Source organism: Lepidochelys olivacea (assembly GCF_965140295.1).
Source record: "Lepidochelys olivacea isolate rLepOli2 genome assembly, chromosome: 1".
Lineage (NCBI taxonomy): Eukaryota > Metazoa > Chordata > Testudines > Cheloniidae > Lepidochelys > Lepidochelys olivacea.
Genome location: NC_140411.1, coordinates 118,680,950 through 118,706,676, shown reverse-complemented (window position 1 = coordinate 118,706,676; position 25,727 = coordinate 118,680,950). Strand labels below are relative to the sequence as shown.

The 25,727-nt window shown below is 41.0% G+C and overlaps 1 protein-coding gene across 1 annotated transcript; it reads left to right on the top strand.

Annotated features, from left to right (window-relative positions):
- Positions 1 to 3,921: 3,921 nt before the first annotated feature.
- Positions 3,922 to 20,608, top strand: LOC311526627 (interleukin-1 receptor type 1-like; the record flags this gene model as incomplete). The annotated part of the gene is made up of 10 exons (XM_084639839.1): positions 3,922 to 3,982; positions 6,363 to 6,621; positions 6,961 to 7,147; positions 11,921 to 12,083; positions 12,509 to 12,574; positions 13,576 to 13,699; positions 16,471 to 16,619; positions 17,562 to 17,705; positions 18,928 to 19,095; positions 19,924 to 20,608. The coding sequence occupies 10 exons, from the start codon at positions 3,922 to 3,924 to the stop codon at positions 20,301 to 20,303; spliced, it is 1,701 nt and encodes a 566-aa protein (XP_084495965.1). The 3' UTR covers positions 20,304 to 20,608.
- Positions 20,609 to 25,727: the final 5,119 nt, after the last annotated feature.

The window sequence follows — 25,727 nt, the reverse complement described above, 5'->3', positions numbered from 1 at the left end:
TTGCCGCCCCGGCCCCGCCCGCGTCCCACGCGGGCGGCAGCTGGCAAGAGGCGGCAGCGCCGGGGCAGCAGGTTGGTGCGGGGAGCGGGGGCTGGCCGGGTCCGTCCCCGGGCGGGGAACCGCGCGGATGCCGCTGGCCGGGCGGGCTGTGAGCGGGTGGGACCCTCTCCCCGCTGCGGGCCGGGAGCCCCGGCCCCTGGAGCCGGGTTAACGCCGCGCCGCGGGGCAGCCAGCCGGGGTTACCCACGACCGCTGCTGCGGGGCACCTGCCGGGGAGGCTGGCTCCGGGGCGCGGGGCGCGGCTGGCGGGCGGCCCGCAGGGGGCTCGGTCCCCGGCCCCGCCGCGGAAAGCGCTGCCCACACAGGCTGCGGGAGCCGGCGGCAACCCTGCGTCCGCAGCCCTGGGGAGCCGGTGGGAACTGCCCCCGCCCCGTGCCGTGCCCCCGGCCGCTGTGCCCAGGCCTTCGGGCTGCCCCCTAACCCGGACTCAGACCCCCGCCCTAGCTAGAGGTGGGTCGCGTGCTAGGTGCGGCGGGAGCCCCACGTGCTGGGGCGGTCTTATGCAAGCCGAGGTTGAGTAACAACCTCAGCCGCCTCTACTCTTCGCGTGAGGAGGGCTTTACAATGAGCGGTGATCACAGCCCATGAGTATCCGCCTCCGGGAAACCCGAGCGAGAAAAAGATTCTCGCTCAGTCTGGAGCCAAGCCTCTGAAATTGGAGCTTCCGTTTAAAAGGCATGCAGACTGAACTTCCTTTTTCTAAACCTATTTTCCATCCTAATAGATAATATTAAAAATACCTAAAGCAGCCCACGATTCATTTCTGACAGCAGTTTGTGTTATCAAAAGGAAGAGAAAGCTGCATGAAAACATGTTCAAATGGGATACACTTGATATATACAAAAAGAGAAGATAAGTGGGTAAGATTATTTTCCCTGTCTTTACACGGTGATCACCCAGTGAATACATATTAAAGGGGAGGGTCTCCTGTTGATTTTACTGCTGGCATGATACGTTGTTCTGAATGCAGTGTAGTTGTAGCTGTGTTGGTCCCAGGATATTAGAGAGACATGGTGGGAGAGGTAATATATTTTACTGGACCAACTGCTGGCTCTCTCAGCAACAGAAAGCTGGTCTACTAAAAGATATTACCTCATCTACTTTGTCTCACATTATTCTGTGACTGCCACCTAAACAGTCCAGTTAGCATCTCAAAACTGGAGGTATTGGTTTCCTGATGGAAATGTTAGGTCATCCAGCGTGTGCTATAAAATCTACATTTGAATATCTTGTATTTAAAAGAGGACTTTTATGCGGGGAGAGGGGAAGCCTAAGTCTCTTTTGGATGGTATGGGTATGAGAATCGGGTCACAATATTGGGTCCAGTACTTTTTAAATCAGGCAACATTTTTCTCTGCAAATATCAGAGTGATTATTTTAATGACTGTTTTACTATGCGTGAATTTCTGAGAGAAAATATGCATGTAAGGACCCTTTACTCTGCCTTGGCTCTGTGGTCGGGAAGATCACCTGGGAGAATAGTATCCACAATCACTGTACACTCTCTTGAGCATGGATCACAGAGCTGTGACTCTAGTTAAAATGTACAGAAATTGAACCTGTGACTCAGTTACGTTCTTCTTACAACTCCAAGAAATTACTTTCTTATTCATATGTTTTTTAATTATATGCAAATACTTCTGGTTGGGACTTTCAAGAAATAATGCTGCTTTGTAGTTATCCACTTGGGTTGTTTTGAAGGTTTTTCTTCTTACTCACAGAAAATACTTAATGAATATAACTTGGGCCCTAATCTTGCAAGTGCATGCCCATGGCTGGACTCCAATGATGTCAGCAGGTCTTTGTGCCTGAGGGTCCGCCCCCTTCAGATAAAGTTTCAGGATCGGGGTCTAAATCTTTAGTAACAGTTAAATGTACAAACACATGTCAAGTGATCCTTTCCTGGAAGGAGTGCCTTTGCTTGCAAAGACTTTAATCCAATTATAGAGCAATTCTCTTTTGATCAGAAGTGAGAAAATTAAGAGGTGTGAATTCTTAAGTGGTGACTAACGGGATTCAGAATACTTTGCAGTTTATAAAAATTGTTAAAAATACATTTCCCTTTTTCCTGGTACGAAATACAAATGGATTTATTTAAAAGGAACAATGTGATATTTTGCCTGCCTATGTGTTGTTCCATTCACGTTGGAGAAACAGGACTCATTCATATTTTACAATTTTGATTCATTTGTCTGGTCAGAGGGCATTCAAAACTCTCCTAGAAAGAAAGCCATTAATATGCAAAATTCATCCTACATGCATTGAAGACTACAGTTCTTTAAAGATTAGATGAGACTAATTCTAGTGTTTTAACTGGATATATCAATATTCAGAGGAATAAAGAGGAAATAAGATGGGGAGCCAGCACTGGGGAATAGTGTGGAATGAGAGAAGTGCAGCTTTGCTCTTGTGGGGAATCTGATAGGAGGAGGAACATTTAAGGCTTGATCTTGCACCACTGAAATCAATTGAAGTTTTGTGTCTGACCTCAGTGAGTGCAGGATTAGGCCCTTAAAGCAGGGGTCCAACTCAGCACACTGAGCAGCAACTTACCTTCACAGTGGTGGATGTTTCTCCTCTCCCTAGTGACAATAACCAGAGGGGGGACCTGCTTTAAGTTGTTTTGTGCCTGTGTGTGGGAGGGATGTCCTGTTTAGAGCTCTCCCACACTGAAGGAAGCTTCCGTGGATTGAAAGAACAGTTTGGAGAGGAGGGGCAGCATGCAGGGAACTGCACTGGAGATTTGGCCAGAGAACAGCAGGAAACCAGCATTCTGTTTCTCAAGGTTTCATTTATGGGGGCACCCCCAACAGTCAGACTACTTGGTACTAAGTACAGATAAGACAGCTGGAGGCTAACATATCTGGTATTAAAAATCTACTCAGTCCGTACAAAAAGTTATAAAGTTTCTGAAATTCCACCCAAAAACGTTTGTCTTTACTTTTTAATGCTCAACATACTCTTTCTGCTCAACGTTCTTGCAGCCATTCACCCTTTCTCATAGCTAAGCATGACTGGTCCTGTTCGATACTTAGAAGGGAAACTTATAAGGAGGAGTTTAAAAAATAAAAGGCAAGCAGGTATTGCAAGATGTAATGCTATTGACTCAGTACATGGCGTTCTTCTGAGCTAATCTCCCAATATTGTGCAGTGGGGTACTGCTCAGCTGGAAGTGGCATCTTCAGTCTGAGATGTGAACCAGTGATCGTTTAAAGATCCTGTGGCCCTTTTCACAAGAATAAGGTGGTTAACCCTAGTGTCCTGCTCCAGTTGTAGTTTTTAGGTAATTATATTCTTCCTAGCTAAAATCCCTTTGTTTAAACTGAAGAAGTTATTCTTCACTCCCCCCCCCCGCCCCTTTTAATAGAAAACAAGTGCTGTGTAGTGTGACTGGTGCAGAATGGTCCCATTGTTCCATCCCAGAGATGGGTGCATTTCACTAGTGCAGTGGTTTTCAACCTTTTTTTCATTTGTGGATCCCTAAAAAATTTCTAATGGAGGTGCGATCCCTTTGGAAATCTTAGACAGTCTACGGATCCCTAGGGGTCTGTGGACCACAGGTTGAAAACCATTGTTCTATGGTGAAGACAACCTTTCATGGATCCCTTAGATACAGTCTGCAGACCCCAAGGGGTCCGCAGACCAATGCTTTAAAAACCACTGCACTACTGGGTAGGTGATTCCCTCCAATGTACTGCAAATTCGTAAAGCGTGTTGAGAGCCTTCTGGAAGAAAAGTACTATATAAATTTAAATAATGTGTGGAGTGTGCATTAATATAAACTATTGAAATTCAGCTTTGAAGTGTTTTTTTGAAAGCCATTATTGAGGTCTTTCTTTTTATCACCCTCTCTAGTGAAGCATGACATCAACAACATTGTTTTTGTGCAGTATAACAGTATTTCTTTATTCAGTCAAGGCAGGTAAGTTAATCAGTGGATCCTTAAGGGTTTGTTCCTAAATTGGTTCTTTCACACACACTACAGTAATTTTCTTTGAGAGTAGCTGTTTCCAAATATATGTACATCTAAAGATAAGCAATCTTAATAATAGTGGGACTTCTGTGCTTAGGGGATGCAAATGTTTCCATTGCATACTGTCTTAATAACAGTAGAAGTCTTTGAAGCAGAGTGTAATATGCAGCATTCTTGCATATTGAATGCCTTATTGAACAACTTTTGGGGCTTAGCTTTGCTGAATGCGTTCACATTATAATGAAACATACACATGGTCACAAACTGGAAGATATCAACTTTGTAACCAGTTAATCACTTTACTTAGTTATGCTAACCTACTTTTCGTAATAGATATAGCTCTGAATTGCATCCATTTTGCTCTGCCCTTCAGTCATGGGCTAACAATCCAGATCTGCTGCTGCTGCTCGTGCTCTCTCTCTCTCTCTCTCTCTCTTTACATTTCTAATAGATCTGGTCTGAATAAGATGCCATTGGGGACAGACAGTTATTGCAGTCTAGTTCGTCTTTTCATAGAATGTTACTAATGCAAAATGTGCACATTTAGTGAAAATAAGAAATAATATATGAATTGCTAGTGTGATCTCCATATATCCTGGTTAATGCCTTGCTTCCTTATCAGATATACCAGCACAAATACATTATTATAATACGATAACCTAAAATGCTTCTTCACTTGATCTAATAGGTGGAACTAGAATTTAGATGTTTGGGGTGGGAGAAATATCTGGTTTTCCCTAACTGTGTTTTTTAATACAATATAGTTGAAGTTAAAAAAATATATAGATGAGATACAGTACGAAAATTTATCTTAAACATATATGCAGTAATACAAGAAATTGTGACTTTGCCTCTACAGTTAGGAAAAAAAAGCTTATTTTTATTAGCATATCATTTGCACAATAACATGCCATATTGTCCATTGTTATCTGATCATGTAACAGTAGTAATAATATCACAGTGATAATGCTACATAATAGCATATATTGCCTTTATATTCTGTTCCTAAATTGCTTTTCAAGCTAAGGGCCAAATCCTCCTATCCAAAAACCTTGCAGCAGGACACAGTCTGATTTTAAAAGAGAAACTCCATGAATTTTTGTTCACTGAGTTTCTAACAGATCATTCTGGTGAGGGTCACAGGTGCCAACTTTCCCTGGCGCCGGTGGGTGCTTACGCTCCCCCTCCCCCACCCCCAGCCTCGCCCCAAATCCACCCACTCCCTGCCCCATTGGACCCCTCCCCAAATCCCCACCCTAGCCCCACCTCTTTCCCGAGCATGCCGCGTTCCTCCTCCTCCCCCCTCTCTCCCACTGCTGTTTTGGATACCACTTAGGGTTTGGTGGCAGAAAGGAGCCTATTCCAATACCCTTTATGTTCTTTATAGCCAGATCAGGTCAATATTTGCATGTGTTTCATACCCTCCACATTTAAAAGGGGAAGGATTGCTTTGGCTCTATAGGCACAGAAATGACGACTTCACCCACCACTAAAATACAGCCCTCTGTCACAAGCTGTAGCAACAGTTTAACAGCACACAGTACTACAGAAAAAATGTGAAGTAGAGCATGAGGAAGAAAACCATGTCCAGCTGAAACAAAAGGAATTTTAGATGAGCAACATGTAGTGATTGAGTTTGAAATATGACCATAAAACCAGAGTTGACACTTCTAAGTAAAGGTTCATAGGGTAGGATTTTTCAAAAATGCTCACCTCTAGGCTAATTCTGCTCCCATTGAATCCCAGTGGGAGCAGAAGTAGGCCAATACTGAGTGCTTTTAAAAATCATACCCTTCATACTCATGAGAAGGTGGCTGAGTGGAAATCCCTTGATATGTGTACAATTTATACTTTCATCTTCAAACTAGATGCTTTTACATACAGAAAAATGGGAACGTACATTATTCTTTCTTGATGGCTTATTTCAGATGAAGAAGCTAAGTTAAGAAACAAAGTAAGAACAAATAAGAAGTCTGTCTGTGTGTGTGTGTGTCAGAGAAAACAATGATTCACTAACATTCTGCATCTAAGATGAAACACAAAAATGGCAGCCCTGCAGTAGGGATTTGCCCACATTTAAAGTTGAGGCATGCAGAACACAGAATATTTCATTTCAGTTGCCTAGCTATATCCACCACGTTGTCTGAGTATGCTTGCGTGGTATCTTCCAGTCTGAAGATGAATAACAGTAGTTCTCTCTCCTGTAATTGAATTAAGGATGAATGTTGAAATTGTAGTAAACTTTGTCAACATAGTTAAGAAACAAAACTCAAATTTTTTTTCACAATTTTTAAGCTCTTCTCTTGTTTTTCATTTTGTCTTCCTTTAGAGGAATGCAAAGTCTATGATGTGAATGATGTGTTTCTTAAGCAAAATTTTGTACATGATGGACAGCCACTTGCTGTCAACTGTTCAGTAGATAAAACACTGAATTTTGAAAACACAGACTACAACTTGACTTGGTACAAAACTGGTAGCCAAATATCTGTGGCTAAAGACAAACATTCCAGAATTCACCAGCAAAAGAACTTCATTTGGTTTCTCCCTGCAACTTTAGAAGATTCAGGATCCTATGAATGTGTTATAAGGTAAAGAAAAAAAAGTTATATGACTGCAGAAGTAAGCTGCAAAGTTGTGTGTAGGGTTTTTTGGTTTTGCTTTTTTTGTGGGGGGTGCGTGTGATAATCAGTGTATAGTTACATTTCTTCATAAGTACTTCTGTGGAGGGAATTAATACAATAGAGGGCATGTTCTTAATATTTTTACTCTTTCAAGATGGACCAAATATAGGATGGTCAGCTTACTATAGAAACTACAGACTTCCAAACCCCTCCTCTAAAAGAAGCTGCATGTCTTGAAGTTGTGAGGCTATACACGTGGATAATATGATAAATAGTTTAATTCAGCTATTTTATGTTCCATTGCAGGAATTTATCAAGCTGCAGAAAAATGTATATGAACCTAATAGTTTTCAAGAATATTTATGGTTTATGCTTTAATGAAAAATTTGCCATCGGGGAGGAGATACTAACATCGTCAAATGCTAAGGTTGTGTGTCCTCATTTGGATTATTTCAGAGATGAGGAGAATACTTTGCCCCTTCAGTGGTATAAGGTAAAAATAGTACTTTTATGTGGTCATAACTCCTTGATATGTAAACTATAGTCAGTGTTTTTAAATATCAGTCACTGATGTTTATGAATGGCAATGGAAAAACTACAGCATTTTTTAAATGTGAGAGGAGCTTTTGCAAAATAAACTGAGAAAAGGTGACAATTACCCTTTATCTTTTTAAAAAAAACACCAAGGAGTCCGGTGGCACCTTAAAGACTGACAGATGTATTTGGGCACAAGTTTTCATGGGTAAAAAACCACTTCTTCAGATGCCCATGAAATCTTATGCCCAAGTAAATCTGTTAGTCTTTAAGGTGCCACCGGACTCCTTGGTGTTTTTGTGGATACAGACTAACATGGCTACCCCCTGATACTTGGCACCTTTAGCTTTTGTTTTCTCTAAAGGCACGTACTAGTTAGAGACCCCCTACCTTTTGGTCTGTGCCTTTTATTTATGAATTATGGATCAGAAATTGAACTCAAATTTGGGCCACTGAACCACATAGCCAGGAGGTGCCACAGACTTACTTTCTAGTGAAGTATAACTGCCTTGAATATAATTTCCTTGTGAAAACAAATTTAGTAAACAATGTTCTCATCTTTCATAAAGGGAAGGTATCTGGTGTAGGGTTGCTATGCTCCCTCTTATGTAAAGGCTGCTTCACACTTCCCATTATAAAATTATGTTACGCAGTCAAAATGGCAGTGGTTGTTGCAGCTCTTTCCCCCATCCAGATATTCTTTGGCCTTGCAAAGAAGGTGTGCTGGGCTGAGAGCCAAGTGATCATGATATTGGGGTAAAAGTTGGGAAGCTTGAGTCACAAGTCCATCCAATTTGGGCGTAATCAATTTTGGCCTTTATTTATTGTCACTTATAGTGTCTGGACATACATTTATGCCAGACAAATAATAACAGACAAAATGGAGTGGGCAAAGGGCTCAAGTTACCACATTCTGGGGCACCAGAAGTCCTCCTAGAATTCTTGATGGTCATTGTTTCCCTGATCTCTTCAGTCCTGTCCTTCAATTTCTGGTCTGGTGGTTCTCCAGTTTGGACCCTGGTTCAGTTAGGTTTTTTATACGTTTCTGCATTACAGATTACTTAATATTTATCCAATTGGCTTTTAACAAATCAACCCTTTGGGTTTTAAATGACCCATGCATTGTACATGCCCAAATTCAGGTGCCCTGGTTTTGCAGTTTTGGTGTCATGTTGTTTTTGTGTCCCCTTACCCTGGATCTTCTCTTTAAAAAAGGCTTCTTCTTGTTACAGGATTGTGTGTTTTTTACCCCCAGACTTCCCGCACAACATGTTACCTTTGTTTTGTTGGCAATAATATCATTTTAAGCAAATCATAAATTCTGTATAAAGGAATTGCCAAAGCCACACTTATTCCAGCAAGGCCTTGACCTAAGTGTTACCTCATTTGTACTTATTCACAACTCATAATTACAAATGATTAAAAACATAGCTATCAAAGCTCCTAATCTTACCATTAATAATTCTTCATTTTATATTTCAATGTTATAAGTGAGTATATGTTATTCCCTTCTACCTTTTAATCTATTAGAAAGGGTGGTTATGGAAAACATGATGATTCTTTAATGTTAGCATTTCTTATTTTCTTTAAAACATGGGTTTTTCATTCAAAGTCCAGTTTTGTTGGTGAATCATTAAAATAAAAAAACTACTTTAAAATTTTTCCTGTGAATGCATTTTGAGGGGAGTTTCAGTTTTAGGACCTTGATATGTACACCTCTACCCCAATATAACGCAACCCGATATAACACGAATTCAGATATAATGCGGTAAAGCAGCACTCCAGGGAGCAGGGCTGCACACGCCGGTGGATCAAAGCAAGTTCGGTATAACGCGGTTTCACCTATAACGTGGTAAGATTTTTTGACTCCCGAGGACAGCGTTATATCAGGGTAGAGGTGTAGTTGCTTTTAATGGTTCTCCAACAATGAGTTCTAGACTCCTTTTTTTTTCTACGCTGGTGTTTGGTGTCCTGTACAAGCCTTATTAGTGAGCAAGGATTCATACCTGCTTGAGAAGTTACACAAGGGTCAATTCTGAAAACTCAGGGAACATATTTAAAAAATTATATAATACACAGCTTAATGAAAGTGTATCTATACATCTGGGTGTAGTTCTTAGAGTATCCAAAAATACATAAAATGAATAAGTCATACAATACATATAGTACATAATCAGTGATAACCCAAATTTAGATTAATAACTCTAAAGATACAGTTTAGATATTAATATCCAAATATTCGGGTACATCATTCATGAAAAAGTTATACAGAAAGTTGGTTGTGGAAAGCAAATATAGCAATGAGAGAAAATTGTCCCTCAGTCATTGAGAAATTAGGATAGGTCATCCCTTAAAAAATACAATCCATCAGGGAAGTATTTCAGTTACTTTCCTGACTTCACTGCTCATCGGCACTCCAGCTCATCTCTTCTGGTATTGCCAGTGTTCTGTGATGTGGTCTAGATAGACGTTCCTCAACCATCTGATGGCGTCTGACATCATGAGTTGCTGCGTCAGTCAAGAGTAGTGTTCACCAATTCTCTCAACACTTGCACAATACTAAGGTTCCAGGCACCCAGAGCTCCGACAATCAGTGCGTGAGTTTGAACCTCGTAGTCCCTAGCTCTCAAGGTTTTGTCCAGAGTGATGTATTTCTCCAGCTTCTGAGATCGGGCATCATGGAAGGCCAGGGTCCGGTTTTCAAAGGGACCTGTAACATCCATCATGATGATCTTCTTCCGTTCCTTGTTGATGATGATGCTGTCTGGTTGCAGTTGGCTGTCCATTCTGGGGATGGTAGAGTTTACAGCCACCTCCCTAGGGATGGCGGGATGGCTCTGACTAGGCAATTCTGGATGGCACTGTGTCACAGATGCCAAGCTCTGGAATGGGGCTTGCAGCTACACAGGGCGTATGGTAGTGTCCCATTGGCATAGCCGCACTTCCTGCATTGCTTGTCCTGATTCCCGTGGCAGATGGCTCAGTTCAGTGGGACGCAGTTGAGCCGGGTCCTGTGGATGAACCTCCAGTTGCCAAATTGGGTGAAACTGCCCCCAGAGTGGTTGCTGGCATCCCACTTTCACGTCACCTCAAAGGCCTTGCCCTGGTATGGCTTCCGTTTCAGGTTTTCTATGTACTGACAGCAGATGGCATCCTTCAGGGTCCTCTCCAGCATGGTTCTAGCTCTCGGAGTGATGATTGTGTGCTCTGTATTTTTCACCTGTGGCACTAGGACTCCCAGCTCCTGGCATTCCTCGCACCACATCCAGTGCCAGCTGATATGTTCTCCAGTCATTGCATAGCGTTGCAGGTACGAGTCCAGAATGAAGCAGTCTCCCCCTTCTCTTCCAAATTTGCCTTCCAGTGAGTCGCTCAAGTAGGTGGTGACATCTTGGTTGGAAGGGGTCCTGGCTATTCGCCTCCTGATGATGTCATGCATAGCACTTTCCACGAAGTTCCTCACCATTGCACCCAGGCACATCAGAAGGCGTGAGTGATCACTGCAACATTTGACAGATCACCCATTCAAGGGACTTTGGTGCCTCTCTGCCTGTGCGAGATGTACATCAGTTCATTGCTGGCCCTCTGGGGAAGAAACATCCACTTCTTTACTAGCTGCCTGAAGGTGCTGTCCGTCTTGTTAAGAGGTACCTTCACCATTGCAGAACCCCTCAGGACAAATGAAATATGGGGGATCAGGAAGATGTTCAAGGCGTTGATCTTCTGCCATGGTGTCAGTAGAGAGGAGTCGATCCTCGTAGGATCTCCGGGATGGTATCCTCAGGTGTCTGCTGGATGCAGAAACCCATGACTACATCTCTAATATGGCAGATTCAAATCTTTTCCTTTTTTCCACATTGCCTACTAGAAGGAATGTACTAGATCTGTGTGCTTGGCTGTGCAACCTGTAAAATGGGGCTACTGCTGCATATGTAGCCCGCCATTCCCATGTGCTACATGACTTCCTCCAGTGGCTGGTACACAACATGTTCCTGCTCCTTGCTGTTAGTCCTTTAGCTTAAGTGGTAGAAATCTGTGTGGCAGTTTTGAGCGTGAGGAGTTCAAGCTATCTTGACTATTTATGAAGGGGGCTGTTACAGTTGTACATAATAGAAATTGTTTTTTTCTTAACTAAACAGTCCTTGGTTATGACATAATAAAAATACATTAAAAGAATGCTGGTAAAGTTGTCTAGCACTCAAAAAACAGGAAATGCCAGAAAGTCCTGTGATCTAATCCTACCTCTGCCACTGTCTGACTTTGGCAAGTTCCTTTGTCTTCCTTTCTCCATTTCCCAAACTGTTAAATCTGAATAATAATAATTATCCACCTTCCTTGCAGGAGTGTTGTGAGGATGGATTAATGTCTGCGCAATCCAAAGCTCCATTTAAAAAAAAGTTAAGTACTCTGAAAAATCAGGTACAAGGTATGTCAGGGTGGGTGCCCGATCATTGAGGTACCCTAAATTAGTGGACATTTCTGCAAATTCTGGCCTCTCCCTGCTTTAATTCCCCCTCTGTAAAATGAGTTATTGTAAGTAAGCCTGTCTGTGGACAGACCTGGAGTTTGTTTGAATCGCAACCTCAGAGCCTAGGGAAATGTTTGTCTTTTTCCATGACAAACCAGGGAGACTATCCCAGCTTCATGGTCCAGAAAAAGTTTAGGCAAGCCCTGGAGGGACATGATATTGTATTCCATCTGTGATTTAACAGAGCATTGTAATTGTGTTTAGGAGTGTAAGCTGCTTGAAGAGGAAAGGTTTGTCTCTTCCAATGATTACCTTGTGATTAAAAATGCAACTCTACATGACAAAGGAAACTATACATGCAGAACATCATATACTTACAAGGGAAAACAATATAACATTTCACGAGACATTAGTCTAACTGTGACAGGTATAACCTTTTATTTTTTATGTCATTGTACTTCAAGAATACTACCCAGATTCTCAACTACAGCTAAAGAACAACACAGCGTGTGTGTGTGTGTGTGAGAGAGAGAGAGATGGTGGCTTACACTTCACTTTTGTATTCTTGTGGTCCTGCTGCCATTGTGTTGAGGGTTGATCCCCTTGTGCCAAGATAGAGCAGCCCCAGAGCTTAAAGAGGAGAGAAGAGTAAATTAACCTAAAGTAGCAAACAAAAACATCAAGGGCTTGGCCATTGCATTTTAATATTGATCACTATCTATTCAGAAGTCACTGTTTGCATGTCTTTCTTTAAGGCATTCTTTGGGAATGTCATCACTGTGGTAGTGTAGCACTTACTATATGCTGCAGCTGCCATTGAATTTCTGAAATAACTTTTGCTTTTTTGTTTAGTGAGTCCACTGAACACACCACCAGCAATATTTTACCCAAGAAACAATTCCATTGAAGTAGAAGTCGGTAAGCAAGTTTCCTTACAACAAGATGATGATGTGTGTCCTAAACAGAATTTAGACTCAAGAGGATTTCCAAGTGCCGTTTGCTTAGTCATATCCTCCTTTACAGCAAAAGTGCCCCTTATGCAACAAAAAACTACTAAGGGTGTGTCTACACAACAGCTGGGCTGATGCTTTCCAGAGTGGGTAGACAGACACAGTAGCTTTGATCGAGCTAGCATGCTAAAAATAGCAGTGTGGCCGCAGTGGCATGGACTAGCTGCCTGAGTTTAATTCTTCCCAACCCCCTGGGTACATACTCGGGTGGTTAGCCCAAGCTGCTACAGCCATGCTGCTGTTTTTAACAGGCTGCCTCAAGCAGAGGTAGTGCATGTCTGTCTATCTGCGCTGGGAATCACCTTCTCAGCTACTGTGTAGACAAACCTTTAGTGGCCAGGAAACTCCATGAGATTCAGCTCAGAAGGTCTCTCATATAGTACCTTCCTGAAGGAGAAGAGGGTGGAACAGACAAGAGGTTTGACCTTCCAAACCCTAGGAAATGTCTAGGGAATTTTTTTGAGAGGCAGAGGAAGTTGTATGGAGCAATGTTGCTTTCCCCAGCCTTCTCCTTCACTGTAGCACAGCTCCTTCTGTGCTCTTTGGAAGTGGCTGCTCCAGAATGCCTACAGATGTGGAAACCCCTGTGAAACCTTTGGGTGGCTGATGCCATACAGAATGCCTATTCCCTCCTGGATTCAGCTTATTCTGGCCCAGCCAGTCCCCTTCCTAATCTGCAGATCCTGGAACTTGTACATTTGGGTCAGAGGGGTTTCTATGAAATGGAGTGGGAAGGCATGGAGAGTGTAGTGTGGAGCTGCTGTTGCTTTGCCCATCCTCTGCTCCTTCCATGCCTGCAGCTGACTTCCAGTGGATATAGCATTCTTATATGTATTAGTGTAAGGAATTGTATAGCCCTTAACTACAATATAGTTATTTAAATTGCCATTTTGTAACACTGTCTTGTAGGCTCACGCGTCATAGTGGACTGCAATGTAACAGGCGCTGAAGTGTTTCAGGTGTACTGGACAGTCAACGACACATACATTGATATATATTACAAGAGTAGAATTTTTGAAGAGGAAGATTATGAGTAAGTATACTTCCAGATCAGAATGTATTGAATTCTCAGCTAAAATCTTGTATAATTTCTCTGTTTTGTTTGAATCAGCTATGAAAATTTACTGTTACACAAATAAACACACATTTGTGATCTAATTATGGGTAGGGCTGGTAGCACTGCCTTTTACTAAGGTTCCCAACACTTCCAGTTAGAAGACCTTGTTTTCCGTTGCTTAGTACTTTGCCAAACTTTAATGGTTTGTGCTGAACTTTTACAAGCTGATTTTTTTTTTCCTTTTAATTCCAGTCAAAATGGTTCTGACATTTCTGAGAATGAGATTGGGGCAAAATGATTTCTTTTTACCCAATGTTACAAAATTCTGGCAACCTTTTGTTTGAAATGCTCTAGGGCCCATATGCTTTGAAGCAGGGGCTTTAAATTTGGCTGGGGGTAGCCTCTTTGTCAGGGATGCGTATTTTGCCATCCCCATGAAAATCTGCTTAAATTTGGCTAAATTATGAGACTGGGAAACTTCTTAGATTTTACAGGTAAATTTCCCCAAAGATTCCATCCACATGGAACATGCTTCAGCCAAGGGCTCAGCAGGACTTTCCCTGCACTTGCAGCTCTGGGATGCTGCCCGGTCTGGGTCTGGGCACCTGAATTGAGAGCAGGGAGAATCCCCATTCTGTGCTCTCTGACTACACCCTTCACCCCCACCTCATTGGGCCCAGGCAGTGTGAGAGAGGAAGCTGCCTGATTCAAATGCAGGGGGGACTACACCCAGACATGTAGGGGTTAGACAGGGACAAGGAACATTTGGGAGGCAGAAATTGTGACTGGAGGCTGGCAGGGAGGGGCTGAGGGAAACAGGGACTTGGGGTGGGCAAGGAGGTTAGAACTGGGAGCTGGACAGGTAAATCAGGTAGAATGTGGAGACCGTAGGTGTGGGGAGGACTGAGATTGTATGAAGAGCTAGGGGAAGATTGGGACTTTCTGAGCAAGGAGACTGAGAACCAGCGGGGTGAGGAGAGGTGGTGGCAAGGAGGGGAAACAGATCTGATGATGAGTCTGGGTACAGGATCTGAACTGGGACTGGCTGAGAAAAGAGACTAGGACAAGGAGCTGGGTGTCGGGGAGGAATTGGGGGAGGAGGTGACTGGGTGCCAGGGTTGGGGAGACAGATGGAGCAGATGAGGAGCTGGGATGGGGAACTGGGACTGGCTGGGTAAAGGGACTGGGATTGGGCGGGAGGACTGGGGCTGGGACAGAGTCTTAGGTTCCTCAAATTGGGCACCCCAAATTAGTGGACACTTTTTGACCTCAATCCTTCTGTGCTTCAGTTTGCAAAAAAATCTGCAAAACGGGGCTTCCACCACCCCCTCATGTCATGGGGGCTTTGTGAAGATAAATGAATTAATGTTTATGAAGTACTCAGATACTGTAATGAAGAAAAGCCATAGTAATTTCCTTGTGGGATTTTCTAATTCTATCTTCAGAGTGTGGTCTGGATAGTGTGTGGTAAATAGGGTTACACATTGAACAACAAGGAGAAAATGAAATATTGAATAGTTGCTCACTAAGTGAGCACCATCCATCCTGTGCACTGAATGACGGATGGTCCTGTGGAAATACAGTAAGTGATCATGTAACTAAAGACTGTATCATAATGCAGCCATAGAGGGGGCCCAGATTAAGGTTGTGCAGTCATAATTCTGGCATTTCCTAACTTTTGACCTTACAACCTCAATAATATTCTTTTAGTTTATGGATTTTATTGTATGTGATAGATAATTAATCCACAGATCCCTGAGGTATAAGCTCTATAACCTTCATTTTTGAATATATTTAAATAATTAGTTGACATTTCAAATGGTAAATAGAATATTTTCAGTAATAAACATTAGTTGGATAAGCAGATAGGTTCTTTAATGTGAGAGATGTAATATGAAATTAACAAGATAAATTATATCCCCCATTCTCCCAGTACTAAAAAGTTACAGTTTCTAATGCAACATTTACCCTGCCACACTTTACAAACCAAAGGTGTGATAAGGTTAGCACCATGGGGGCCTTGGAAAATACCATGGGGAAGAATTTGTGCTGGGCCTCTTAAAAGTGCAGCACAAACCTCCCAGCCCAGGGTGGGGAGGACTAAGCCCTCCTAATTCTGTGCTACTCCTGGGGCTGAAATGGCAGTTGTGCCTGAACTTTCAATGGGTGATGGTACTCCCAGAATCGTATTAGTGTTATGGTCCCACATCCTCTAGCTCCAGCCCCACCCCTGGCACATTTCCTGCACCAGGCTTGCAGTGAGAGGGAAGAGGGACCTTGTGTGGCAGCCTGTAGCTGCCTTATGTGTACTTATGCTGGGGGGACGTTCTCCCCCAGCCATCTCTGTGGCCTCTACAGCTGTATCCACAGAGTTCAAAGACATTCAAAGCTCTAATACAATCCTTTCCCTACATTCATGTTTTTGCAAGCTGAAATGTACCCGTAAGTATAATGTATAAAGCAAATATTTTATACAAGTAGCCTATAGAAACTGTGTATGCTTTTGAGTAAACGGTGCACCAACTGTGTTTATATAAGGATGTCTCCCGATCTCCATCCTGCTTGTTAGAGATAGACGAAGTGTCATGAAGATTCCCTTATAGAGTCCAGCTATCCATCAGTTCTGAAAAGAATCTGATATATGGTCATAGAGTTGAAGATCAGTGACTATTGTGATTGCTAGCGAAGAAACCACTTCAGTAAGGATTGAGTTGTTTTTATTACTGTGTTTGCTACCTTTTGGATAGAGAAGAAACTTTCTATGATGGACGCCCTCTCACTACGGTGAGGCTCAACATTTCTGAAGTGAATAGCGAGGATTACGAACATCGCTTTGTCTGCCATGCTTTGAATTCCTTTGGTCAAGTTGCAACATATATAGCATTAAAACACAGAGGTAACCCATTATTGGATACATTTGACTTGACTTTCCCAGGAAGAGTTGGATACTGTGCTCAGATACCACAATGATGGGAGTCATATAAGTATGTAGATAGATAAACTGCTTTTCCTTATGATTAACCTTAAGATGTGTGAGCTGGGGTGGGGGCAGGAATGAGAGGGGAAGGTAGGGGGTGTGTGTTTGTAGAAATTGGAGGGGAGCATATGAAGATTTAGGAGATTAGATTAATAAAAGGGCTGAATGTACACACTGTGAAGGGAAATTTTAAACAGCAGAGTTTGGAGGGATTTCTACATTAGAGTAAATTATGAGAAGCTTTCAAGGAATAGAAATGAAGGAGCAAGGTTCAAAACTACTCTGCCGTATGTTGGATGATCAAAAATTGAGGCATTCAGAAATTTGAGCCTAAATGACTTGCTGATGGCCATACACTGAGTCAGTGACAATGTTTGGAATAGAAATTGAGTCTCCTGACTCACTCACTGTCTTACACACTAACCATCAGAAATCCTCAACCTGGACTACACACAATCAATCAATCATAGTGGATCAAATTTAGGGGTTACTTTTGAAAATTTGTGTATTAATTTCTTTGTGCCAAGATTTCTTTATCTATAAACTACTGCTAACACTATTTAACTTAGAGAGCTGTTATGAGGATTTATTCATGCCAGTAAAGAGCATTCACATCCTCCTGTAGCAGGTGTTATGAAAACATAAAATGTTAATTATTTTCCTGTGTATTAGATGCTCTACTTGTTGCTTTGCCCAACCAATAATTGATATGGTTGCTCTATAGTAATACATATGTATAGTTTCTTTTTATTAAAAAAATGAGAATATAGAAACGTAGCTTTTGAATATTACTACAGTTGTTTGAAAGTTCAAAGTTGGACAAATTCCACAGTTTCTTCTTTTTTTCTTTTACTGATGCAGTGGTAGATTTTCACAAATCACTGACTGGAGGATTCATTGCATTGCTGCTTTTAACAGTTGTTACTTTATTAATCTTCAAGCTTTTCAAGATCGACATTGTGCTCTGGTATCGTAGTTCTTGCTGTGCTCTTGTAAAGAAAGAAGGTATGTCAGAGCAGCCAGTTTGCTACCTTTTTATATTGATTCCTGTAACTTGCACAAGAGTGTTTAGGAAGGTCTTTTGATGATGGGGAAGAAACAACCTCCATGGTAGAACTTGTTTAGAATTTTCTAAAGAAATTGGAGCGTGTTTTCAAAGATGCAAGGTGAAAAGATGTCTGAAAACACTGAAATGAGTGAGTAAAATGCATAAAATACTAAGATGATGAACAATTGGAAATCTCTGTGGCAATGATGGTTAGGTGGTTCAACCAGAAATCCATGCTTTCCCCAGATTGCTGTCTGCTTTGCTAAAAATGCACCTTGTTTTGCCAGAAGCTCTGTAGCTTACCTGTTGGTGACCAGTAGATGTCACCAGAGCAACATACTGCCATTTAGCAGCAATGGTACTGTCCAAGGTTAAAACTGAAATATTTTTTTTTAGAAAGCTTTGTATAGGAGAGGCAATATGAGATTTTGCCTGGAATGTTTCTTTTGAAAATCAGACTCTCAGACTTTTCTCAAGGTGAGAGCATTGTCGACCAGTTCCTCTTTTTATCCATCCCCTTCCTTTTAGAAGCTGAAAGCTATGAGAGGCAGGTGCCAAAGGGGGAAAAAGTGCCACCACTGCCCCATTCCTTGATTTCATTTGACAAAAATTTCCAGTTTTTCAATGAAAAAACAAAATTTGGGGTTTTGGTAAAACAATTTTTTTTGTACTCAAAATGATTTTTGAAAAGCATTCGAACATTTTTGTTTGTTTTGTTTATGAAAAAATTATAATTTTTTTGGGTGGGAAACTTCTACCAAATCTAAACCCCAACATGTTCTCAAATTTTCTGCTGACAAATATTTGGCATTTCCTACCAGCTCAGGTGTTCAGCCAATGGCAGCATGGCTCTCTGGCATGCCACACTGTCAGGCAGGAGGAGGGCTGGAGAGCGTTCTGGAGGAGGTAGGTATGCGTTGTGGATGTCTACCTAGGACCTGTGGGGCTGGGACTTCTTTCCCTGCAGATCATAGGGTGCTGTGCCCAATCCACCTGGTGACAAACCCCTCATCCATGAGAAGAGAATGAGTTAGATCTATGCCTGGTCATCCATCCTTCATTTTAGAGCATTTCATCCCCTTTCCTGGTTGTTTGCCAGAGGATTTTAAATGCTAAACAATTAAAAATTGTAATAAAGGTAGGGTTTTTTTAAAGGAGTCTCTTGCTCTTTCTTTATAGCTTCAGATGGGAAGATCTATGATGCATATGTCATGTATCCAAAAACCAGTGGGGTGAGATGTGTCTATACCCTGAACAACTTTGTTCTGAGAATACTGCCTGAGGTCTTAGAGAGACAGTGTGGATATAATCTTTTTATACTTGGAAGGGATGATTTACTGGGGGAAGGTATGTTAAAAACAGCAAAATTAATGTTACCCTGGCTATGTTTCTTTTTGACATGTTGTTCTAAGATTTGTTGTGTATGCTGGTGATGAAAAAAACAATGTGAGACTGACTAATTTTGTAAACTTAGTTTAGCTGAATTGACTATACCATTGCTGATTTTTAAGGATGAGGGACTTGGAGCAACTATTCCTTACGAAGAATTCCCTCTTCTGAGACAGAAATACAAGATGGCTATTATTTAATTTAAAAAAAAATCAAGTGAGAATAACAAGGATACCAAAGAATTGATGATAATAATAAATAATAATAATAATAATAATAATCTAGTTTTTATGTAGAGCTTTCCATCAGTAGATTTCAAAGAGCTTTGCAAAGCAGGTAAGAACCCCCCATTTTACAGATGGGGAAACTGTGAGGCACAGAGTGGTGAAGTGACTTGCCTAAGGTCAACCAGCAGGCCAATGGGCAAACTGGAAGTAGAACCCAGGTCTTCTGAGTCCCAGTACAGTGCTCTATCCACCAGGTAACACTGCCTCCCACCATTGCCATTAGTGGGTTTTGTGGTGTGGATGTCTGTTCAATGAGACCTAGACTACAAACTCATTTCACACAGGTTACTGACCAGCTCTCAGGTAGAAACCACTTTTGATCGCTGCTGAAGTGAACTGGATTTGAACTAACAATCTGTTTGATAAAAGGTTCTATACTCTACTAATCCTCTGAGCGAGCCACTGCCACATAAGTCTGTACTTTTAAAATAATGAGGGACGTTTTGCATAAGTTGAAACTTTTCTATGGCTACTTTGATCATTCTTGCATTACTTACAGCTGTGGTCAATGTTATTGATGAAACCATCAAACGAAGCAGAAGACTGATGATAATTTTAGAATCCGAAGCAGCGAGTTACAATGTGTTAGAAGATACCTTTGAACAGCAACTGGCTGTGTACAACGCTCTTATCCGTGATGAAATAAAAATTATTCTGATTGAACTAGATAAAATACAGGACTACACGAACATGCCAGAATCCATCAAATACATTAAACAAAAGCATGGGGCCATCAGGTGGAAAGCGGACTTCACAGAGAAAACTCCCTCAGCAAATACAAAGTTCTGGAAAAATGTGAGATACCGAATGCCACCCAGACAAACAGTGTCTTCCTTGGCTCCAAAAACTTTCAGCTATTCTGCAGCAACAGAAAGATGATGATGTCGTATTTTAATGGCACAGACCAGCTCACTTTAAAATATTTACTATTTGTCTTCAGAAGCTTCTAGTGTGTATTACCAACTGATCACCTCACACACTTAAATGTTTTCAAGATTAAAAAGACCCCCTACAACATAATTCAGTTGCCACTATGCCATGGTGCTGATATTGGGAGGTATCTGAATCGTTGTCTCAGTATCTCGGATATTTAAAGCTGACATGTAGCAAATGCCGTGGCACATAATGTTTGCAATTTCTTAAAAGAAACCTTATTGCAGAGAAGTGGTTTGTTTTTTTTTAAAAAATTGAGGTTAAATAACAAATACAATTAAATGAACATTCATTATGTCTAGATTTTTATACTGTGGTTCTGTTGAGGGTTTTTTTTTTTTTTTGCTGAAAATAATTTGATCTGATTGCGGTACTTGCAAACTCAAGTCATACCTTTTTTCCTCATTTCACACGCCTCCCTTTTATTTTCGTCTCTTTTCTTGCTCTTTAAAGACATTTTGTTTTTCTAAACCTTCTTTCACCTGAGATTCTTGAAATGGTTTGAACTTATTTAATTATTATTTACAATTATTGCGGCATCTACAGTTGTTATTTATTCATATTGCGATAGTATCTCTGGGCCCTAGTCATGGATCAAGGCCCCATTGTGTTAGGTGTTGTACAAAGCTACCATGAGTTAGGTAGCCATTATTTACCCAAGCAAGTGAATCAGTAAGCCTGTGCCATACCAGGGAATAGAACCCAGGTGTCCTGCTTCCTTCTCCTGTGCTGTAGTCCTAAGAAACCCTCCCCCCTGCCCTCCCATTTTAGTTCTTCATAAAGAAGTAAAGGAGGAGGGAGAGGAGAGCTGGTGGTGAGCAGACTATACTGTGTAGAGCATACTTAGTTGCAGGTGAAAATCTTCTGCACAAAGAACTCAGTTTTATTCCTATCCTTAATATTTTCATAAAATCCTGTAAGATATATAAAGTACATCAAGCTTATTTCCGAATGCTCTCTCCAGCACAGTTGTGCCCACAGGTTTTATCATGGGTCATCAGACAGCATGGAGGCACAACTCTGACCTTTTCTGAGGGCTCAGAGACAACCCACCTGCTGAAGAGCCTGCCATTTTAGTTTTTGTCTCCATAGCTTCTGGCAGGGTGGACAGGCCTCCATGGTGGAGTGCTTTAAGGGATTGCTGAATCCAAAGCAAAAACTAAATTATATACTTCTGGTACAGCAGGTCTTTAATTTGGCTGGAGCTTGTGCTGAATTTTTTTTGAGTGGCTTCTGGGGCTGAGTCACCTTATTCTGGGCTTCCCTTTCTCCCTGAGGCACTGCAGCAGGCCATGTTCGTGCTTGATCATGGCAAGGCAGCGAAAGAAGCTTAAAGGGAAACCTGCTCCTCTTGTAACTTTTCCAAGGTATAACACGTGGGGTAGTGAGTGCTGCTGGTTTTGTGGCTGAGAGCACCGAATCAGCTTCTTTTTTTATGGTGTGCTTTTTATTTTGTAAGTAGTAAATAAAAAGCAAAGGTGCCTGTCATATTGCATGACCTGTGTGGCAGACGTCTCAAATACAGCGAAAAGCCTATAATAATATTGTTGTGACTGAGGCGTGCCACACAGTATAGGTGTCATGTGCAGTTGAAAAGCCAGGCTGTGACACGCCTTCACATCCCTGAGAGTTAGGTCCAGATGTGTAGGTGATGACAATGCTAACACATAGGAGTGGAAAGATGGGGGATATGAATAAATGTAGCTATAATTTCTTGCTCATATAGAAGTTTCTATGCTGTTGGGGCTCTGTGCAGTTCTAACTGAACCTTATTTCTTACATAATACAAACCTTTGTACTTTGAAGTCTGTATATGTCATGTCCACTGAAGAATGAATAAGAAGCTCATTCAGATTTGCACAAATGTTGCACTTGGTATACAGAAAAATGTCTTTACAAAATTTATGCTTCCCTGCTCATTCTGTTATTCCCACTTTCTGTTTGTTTGTCTGAGTAAAAATTTAACTTCCTCTTAATATTCTTCCACAATAACATACGTTATGCAAGCTCTGTGGTCGACTGATCAGCAACATGTCTCTTCCCTGCTTTAAAAAAGCAAATCTCTCTTTCTCTCTATAAAATGACAACACATTCTAGCTGTAGAGCTAGACGCTGAATGGCCTAAATAAACAGGATAAATGGTATTTCAGCTCATTTATGTTATGGTAGCAAAAATAAAGGTTTACATTAGGAACATACACTTAAAGGAGCCAGCTTTTCTCTGCTTCACTGCCTTTTTGAGATGATCTAAAATAGCAAGAGTCTCACCACTGTAATACCTGAATGTCTTTCAGTAATACATTAAGCAATATGACTAATGTCTGTCACATGTTTGTTCTCTCATTCTTTCCCCATGGGAAAAGAATATGTTCAGTGGAGTTTTTTCACTGTGTATGCTGCTATAATACATTTTTGTTGGAGAAGCCAAGGTCAAAGGAATGCACCTTGCACTCAGAGCATAAGGCAGTAAGGTTTATTATAGTCCATTGCTCCTGGGGAAAATAATTTCACATGCTTGGACCACCCTCTGAGAAAATTCTGTTTCCTTTACAGATGAGCTTTAACCTTGTTGTAGAGAGCTCCATTGTGCCCGAGGAATGAAGTTTTCAACCATTGTCTTCATTCTGGAGCTTTAGGAGATCTTTTAGATGTCATGGAGTGCCTTGAAGATAAGGACCAAGACCTTGAACTTGATTAAGAATCTGTGGGAAACCAGTGTAGAGAGTGGAGGACAGGTTTGATGTGCTCACGGTAGCCTGTATTGCTGAGCAGAAGCCAATCCCTTTCCTCCCACTCCCTCTGGGATGATACAAACACCACTTGTTACAAATGGGGATATGGGAGTTAATCAATTATAAAGGTTTAGTCCTTGGATATATGCTCTCAGGGGGATCCATAAACTCCCTTGGAGTCTGGCTGTTATTCAAGCAACAGTTTTGTAATGAATCAAAGCACTGTTCAATGCTATCGGTATCTCTTACTCATTAAATCAGTCAACTGCACATCCTTAAAAGTTCAATGGCCTTTCTATGGTTAGAGGACATTATTTAAACTTTTGTTCAATGCTTGTCATGTTCAGTCTTGCCACCAGAAGGTCTGGAGGGCTTCTGGCATAGTCCCCTGATCGTTTCTTACAAGAAACTAGAAGTTTAGCTCATGAGTGATCATTTTGCTTCTTTAGGCCTGAATCTTCTTGTCTTAAGAATGATGGTTGTGAGGGACACCCTTTGTCATCAGGCTTCAGATACTTTGGTGAATTGAGTCAGCAATGGACAAGGAGGGCTTGGTGCAGCCGTGGGAGGGTTGGAGGTGTAAAACTACCCTTTACACTCTCTGGATCCTGATGCCACTCTGTGGTAGACCAGTCTTCAGGCTGTTTTAACTTGTGCCTTTCTCTGACTAATCAGGTAGTGCCCTCCCTGATAAATATACTTGTTAGAAAGCTGCATAATCTTCCCAGAGCCTTAGTTGGCTGCGGGCTTTCTCCTAGGCTGTCCTATGCACATGCAGGCCTGGATAGGCTTGTCAGGTGGTATATTACTGTTCTTCTAGATCCAGGTTAATTTGCATGGGAAACAACTTTTAGGCTGGCAATTTCTTTACATGAGTTTAGCACCCTGTAAAATTAAGATATTGATTTTTGCCCACTTTTTTTCATCATGCCAAAAATTTCTAGAGTTGGTCAAAAAGGGTGAAGAAAATTTGTTTTTGAAACCTTGAAAACATTTAAGCAGCTCTATAGTTGATCGGAAAATGAGGGGAAAATATGTTGAAATGCTACTAACTTTTTTTTCATTTTGCATTTTCATCCACGTCACAATTCAAAATATTTCAATGAGTTCTACGAGTTTTTTCCTATGGAATATAAGCATACATTGGTTTGTACTGCCTTTTTTGCTGTGGAATTCCTGTGATATTTTTAACTTTCTCCTTTTCGAAAGTGGCTTCAGAAATGGGATGAAATTCTGGAGTTAAGCTTAGTATGTAGGCTTGGCAAAATTCAATTTATGAAAAATAATTTCAGTGGATAGCAGTGCTTATTTTTAAGCATTTTTATCAATTTAAATGTTCACAGTTGTGGGAAATTATGGAGGGTCAAATAATAATTTAATGACAAACATTAAGATTCAGAAAGTTAAAACTTTAAAACACAAATTGTCACCATTACATGTCAAAATATACAAGGGAATATTCTTAAATCAAACTCTAAGTTCTGAAGCAGCATTTTTCTTGCTTGGCTATTTGTAAATTTTTATTATTATTATTGATTTATTATCAGTCAAAATATTTTTTGTCGGTTTGTGTGTGTATGGCAAAATCAAGGTTTATTGACATTTATTGATTAAAACAGAATCCTTCCAAGCCTATTAATATGTTCCTACAAAACATCTCCACTTCTAAAATTTGGGAATAATTTCCATAGAGATGTTAAATCAAAGATGAACTATTCCTACTGAACTGGTAAATCAACCAAATTTAGGATGAGATACACCAGCATTATTAATATAAAAGAGAAACTGCAGGTTTTAAACCCTTTCTAAAGCCTTTACATGTAGAAATAAGTGTGGGTGGAGGGTTAAATTATCATGGTTAAATCTCAGCTAATCATCGGAGGGTAGAATGACAAAGGGAAAGTATTCAGAGTAGCAGCCATGTTAGTCTGTATCCGCAAAAAGAAAAGGAGTACTTGTGACACCTTAGAGACTAACAAATTTATTTGAGCATAAGCTTTCGTGAGCTACAGCTCACTTCATCGGATGCATTTTCCACTGAATGCATCTGATGAAGTGGGCTGTAGCTCACGAAAGCTTATGCTCAAATAAATTTGTTAGTCTCTAAGGTGCCACAAGTACTCCTGTTCTTAAAGGGAAAGTAGTTTACTCTTCTTGTTGGAGGAGCTTATTTTGAAGCAGAATTCATTCTTTTTTTCTTCTCCTCATGAATTTTTGGTAACAGTCTTAACTTATATTTCTGGCATCTTGTTTCCTGGCATTACGTTACTCCGATTTTGCTTGCAAACCACAGAACGATTATCTTTGCACAGTACAGTGAAAGCAATACATACAAAAATCTACATCAGAGATTCAATTAGCTAATCTGCACATCTGTCTTTAGAGAGGAAAATAATTTAACCAGCTAGAATATTGTTTCTGGAAGTATGCTAGGGTCTGAAGGAAAAAAAAAAAACTTCACCAATGTAGACGGCAACACTGATTCTTTGTTAATCATAAAACTGATGGCAACTTACAGTTAATATTGTATTTATGCCTGCAGTGAAAACACATGGGACTGTTTGAAGGCAGGTTAACTAGATGGAAGGGCTTTTTGTTCTTCACAGGGTAATCAACATTTGGAATTCTCTGCCTTAGA